We start from the raw sequence: 3,544 nt of genomic DNA on the forward strand, positions 1-3,544 counted from the left end.
AGCAAGAGTAAAGATATTTTTCCTTTTGCTGCATTTCGCAAAGAAAAGCAAAAAGAAACGTATGCAGGTATTACATTGAACTCATTGAATGTACAGAAACTCGGACACGATCTGTCCTGTCTGTCTGGTCTGTCTTTAGGTTGAACAAATTAAGTTTTGAAAAAATACAACAAAAAAAAAACACGATGATATAGACATTATTTCTGTAAGTGGGAGTGGTCACTCGTTTTCCTGGGCTGAACTCTTTATTGCTGATTGCTGAAGTCCAGTGAATGTTGCTGCTTAGAGTGTGTTGTTTTCCAGTGTTTATGCAGGAGACACGGAGCTGGAAGACACAGATGATGCCTCGGTCTTGGATGCAGTGGTGGAGGCACCCTCTTCCTCCTCGAAGGGGTTCTTGCCACAGCACAAGGTGGTAATCATGCAGTTACGGAACTGTTTGTTCATACAGATGTAGATACAAGGATTGTAGACGGCAGATGTCTTGGCAAAGAAGGCTGGCACTGTCATGAAGACAGGTCCAAATTCACTTCCCTGGTGGGTGAAGATATACCAGGCCACGCTGGCATAGGGGAGCCAAGCAATAAAGAAAGCGATGACCATAATTATGACCATGCGGGTGACCTCACGCTCAGCCCTCTGAGTGGTCTCAGACTCCTGCTGCTGGGCAGCAGCCTCCTTTACTGTGCACACAAGGCGACCATAGCAGAAGAAGATAACAGCAACTGGAATAAGGAAGTGGACGACAAACATGTAGATGACAAAGGACTCGTTGTTGATGCCAGGGGCACGAGTGTAGTAGTCAACTCCACATGAGCACTGCATTCCTTCAGGGATGTAACGAGACCAGCCGACCAGGGGAGGCACGGCGCAGGTGCAGGCCATGAACCAAGTGAAAGCAAGACCCATGAGGGCATGGTTCTCTCCGAAGCGGAAGTTGCTTATGGGCTTGCAGACAACCAAATACCTCTCGATGGCCAGCACAACCAGGGACCAGAGCCCCATTTCACCACCCAGGGTAGCAAAGAAGCCTTCAATGTTGCAGCCGAGGCGTCCGAACACAAAGTAGCCGTGCAGCGAGGTGTACATCGTCGTGGTAAAACCGCCAAAAACCATGAAAAGGTCAGCAATAGCAAGATTCAGCAAAATGTAGTTGAGGGGTGTACGTAACTTCTTGTGCTCAATGGTGACGTACAGCGTGAGAAAATTGACAGGGAACCCGGTGAGAATGAGGAAGAACATGTAGGCAGACAGGCAGGCGTATGCCCACGGGGCCACCAGGTAGTACTGAGGATACTCATATGGGCTCCTGACAATGCCGGTGGCATTAGACATAGGCACGTAGAATGCATCTCCCTCTGTTCCGTTCATGGTGGTGTTTTCTTGGAGATGTCAGCCCCTTCTGTAGGAATGTTTGGTTGGCTTGTCAGGACTGAGTAAAGAGACAGGACAGCGCCACAAATTGATGGGTTGCGTGTTCACCCTGCTTTATAGAGACTCACCTGGGATTAAACAACCTTTCCAGGCTGTCAGCACAAGACTATTTAGGTCATAGCTAATAAAATAATCTCAGCCATCATTGCACTGCATATCTGGCAACTTATCAAGTTATTAAGGTTGTATCAGCAAATGACCAGTAAAATCTCTGAAAACTCAACGACGAAGTATGTTAAACTCAATGCAATGCGGTTGATACGCTATTGAGCATTACACCATGACTTTAGTTGGGTCAAAAAGTAATATCGTGGCCCCCCCGTTGAAAACTAAATCTTTTCTTGGTCCTTGAACAACATTCCTGTCAAAGAACCACTATCATAAACCCTAAATTCAAACCATAACTGTCCTCTGAAATTAAAGGGAATTTCAATTCACTTTCTAGGTGTATTCTTGTATTTTTATAGTTGGGCGTATGACGTAATATTTCTTTACTTGATACACTCTCCCAGCACTCTAACTTGTTTTGAAAAGTTTTTCATAAGTCTGGATCCCTGTTTAGTAACAGGGATCCTATTCCTTTTATTGGGCAAGTCTCCATCATTCTCCAATAATTTTTTTACTATAAGGAATATCGTATTTAATCAATAAGTGTAACAAAACATACAAATAGGAGTTAAGTTAAAAATAAAACCATGTAAATAAAAAGATATCAGCCTTTGGAATTCCCACCCCCCTCGATTGAGACCCCTGAGGTGATTACGTCACATTAGCAACTGCATTAGGTTAGGAGCAGCAAGTCAATTAACAGTACCACATTAAACATTCCCATATGTGCACGCAGATTATTTTTCTGGCTTTAAATTTAGGATATTTTTATTTGTCGAAATGAAGCGTTGTTTAAAATCAACCAAAGAAAACGCAGGCATGCCAGTGGTGGAGGGCGGAGAAGGGTCGCGGTCAGAAAAGCCATCGTCTTCAGGTACGAAAAGAGGCCGGCGTTTACATCAAGAGGACATCCATCAGCACTCAAATCACTTTGATGAAATTTGACCATCTGTAGATATAGTCAGTGCTGGAATTGAAGGGGGGCTGTGGGGATCCGGGTCCCTCAGATATTTTTATTTTAGTAAAATTTATGCAATGGATATGGTTAATTTTGTGAATTAATTATTTAAAAAACTATTAAGTCATATTATGTTAGACCGTGTTCTTTTGTGGTGTCATCATGCACATGTTTGGAAAAACCTAATAAGTGCATGTGAGTGGTTGCATGTAATATTTGTATACTTCACACACCTCCAAAGACAGTGGGGTCTTAAGTCCCTGGCACTGTTATTTTGAGGGTCGCATGCTGAAAAGTTTGGGAACCCCTGCGTTAGATGACCTGCAAGGGTACCTTACCACACCATCAGGCGCAGGCGTCTTGGCCTTTCATGGGCCTCAGTGCGGTTTTCCGATGGAACACGGTTCACATTGAGCAGAAATTATGGCCGCCAACGCTGTTGGAGACAGCAAGCAGAACCTACATTTTGAACATTTGTGTAGTGTTAAAAAACTGAAACAAGAAGTTATTTGTCCTTCAACCAGAGTTATATATACCTTTATTTTTTGGACTATATACAGGTATAGGTTTTAACAATAAATAAACTTTTGAACAAAGTACAACCAACAGAAAATGTATAACTGAATCAAAATGTTTATAAATGTTTATATAAAAAATGAATATAACTATATGATGAGGCTCAGCAAATGTTCACACAGGTGGGTTAATTGAAGAGGATTTACAGATTACAGGACAGTTTCTTTACAATAAGGATCCCTAAGCATATTATCTACTTGCTGGTCCCACCTTGCATTGGCTCTACAGGTATCATACATTGTAGCTAAATTTTCTTTCAATTAATTTATATTTATTGCAATAATCTGGAAAGATTTCCACACAAAACATCTACGCAACCAAAAACACAGATTTGCAAAAGTTAAAGCAAAAACAGAGCACGGTTTCCTCATTAAACCTTTATTAATACATGTGTTGGACTACAACCTGTCCAGTATATTTCCCTGCCAATGGCAGATGATAGAAATATGCTCTAATCCAGCATGCAAC

The 3,544-nt window shown here is 42.0% G+C and overlaps 1 protein-coding gene across 1 annotated transcript; it reads right to left on the minus strand.

Annotated features, from left to right (window-relative positions):
• Positions 1-306: 306 nt before the first annotated feature.
• On the minus strand, positions 307-1,371 carry rho (rhodopsin). Its single transcript, XM_056772931.1, has one exon. The coding sequence runs from the start codon at positions 1,369-1,371 to the stop codon at positions 307-309; it is 1,065 nt and encodes a 354-aa protein (XP_056628909.1).
• Positions 1,372-3,544: the final 2,173 nt, after the last annotated feature.

This window comes from Triplophysa dalaica, chromosome 18 (genome assembly GCF_015846415.1).
Source record: "Triplophysa dalaica isolate WHDGS20190420 chromosome 18, ASM1584641v1, whole genome shotgun sequence".
Taxonomy (NCBI): domain Eukaryota; kingdom Metazoa; phylum Chordata; class Actinopteri; order Cypriniformes; family Nemacheilidae; genus Triplophysa; species Triplophysa dalaica.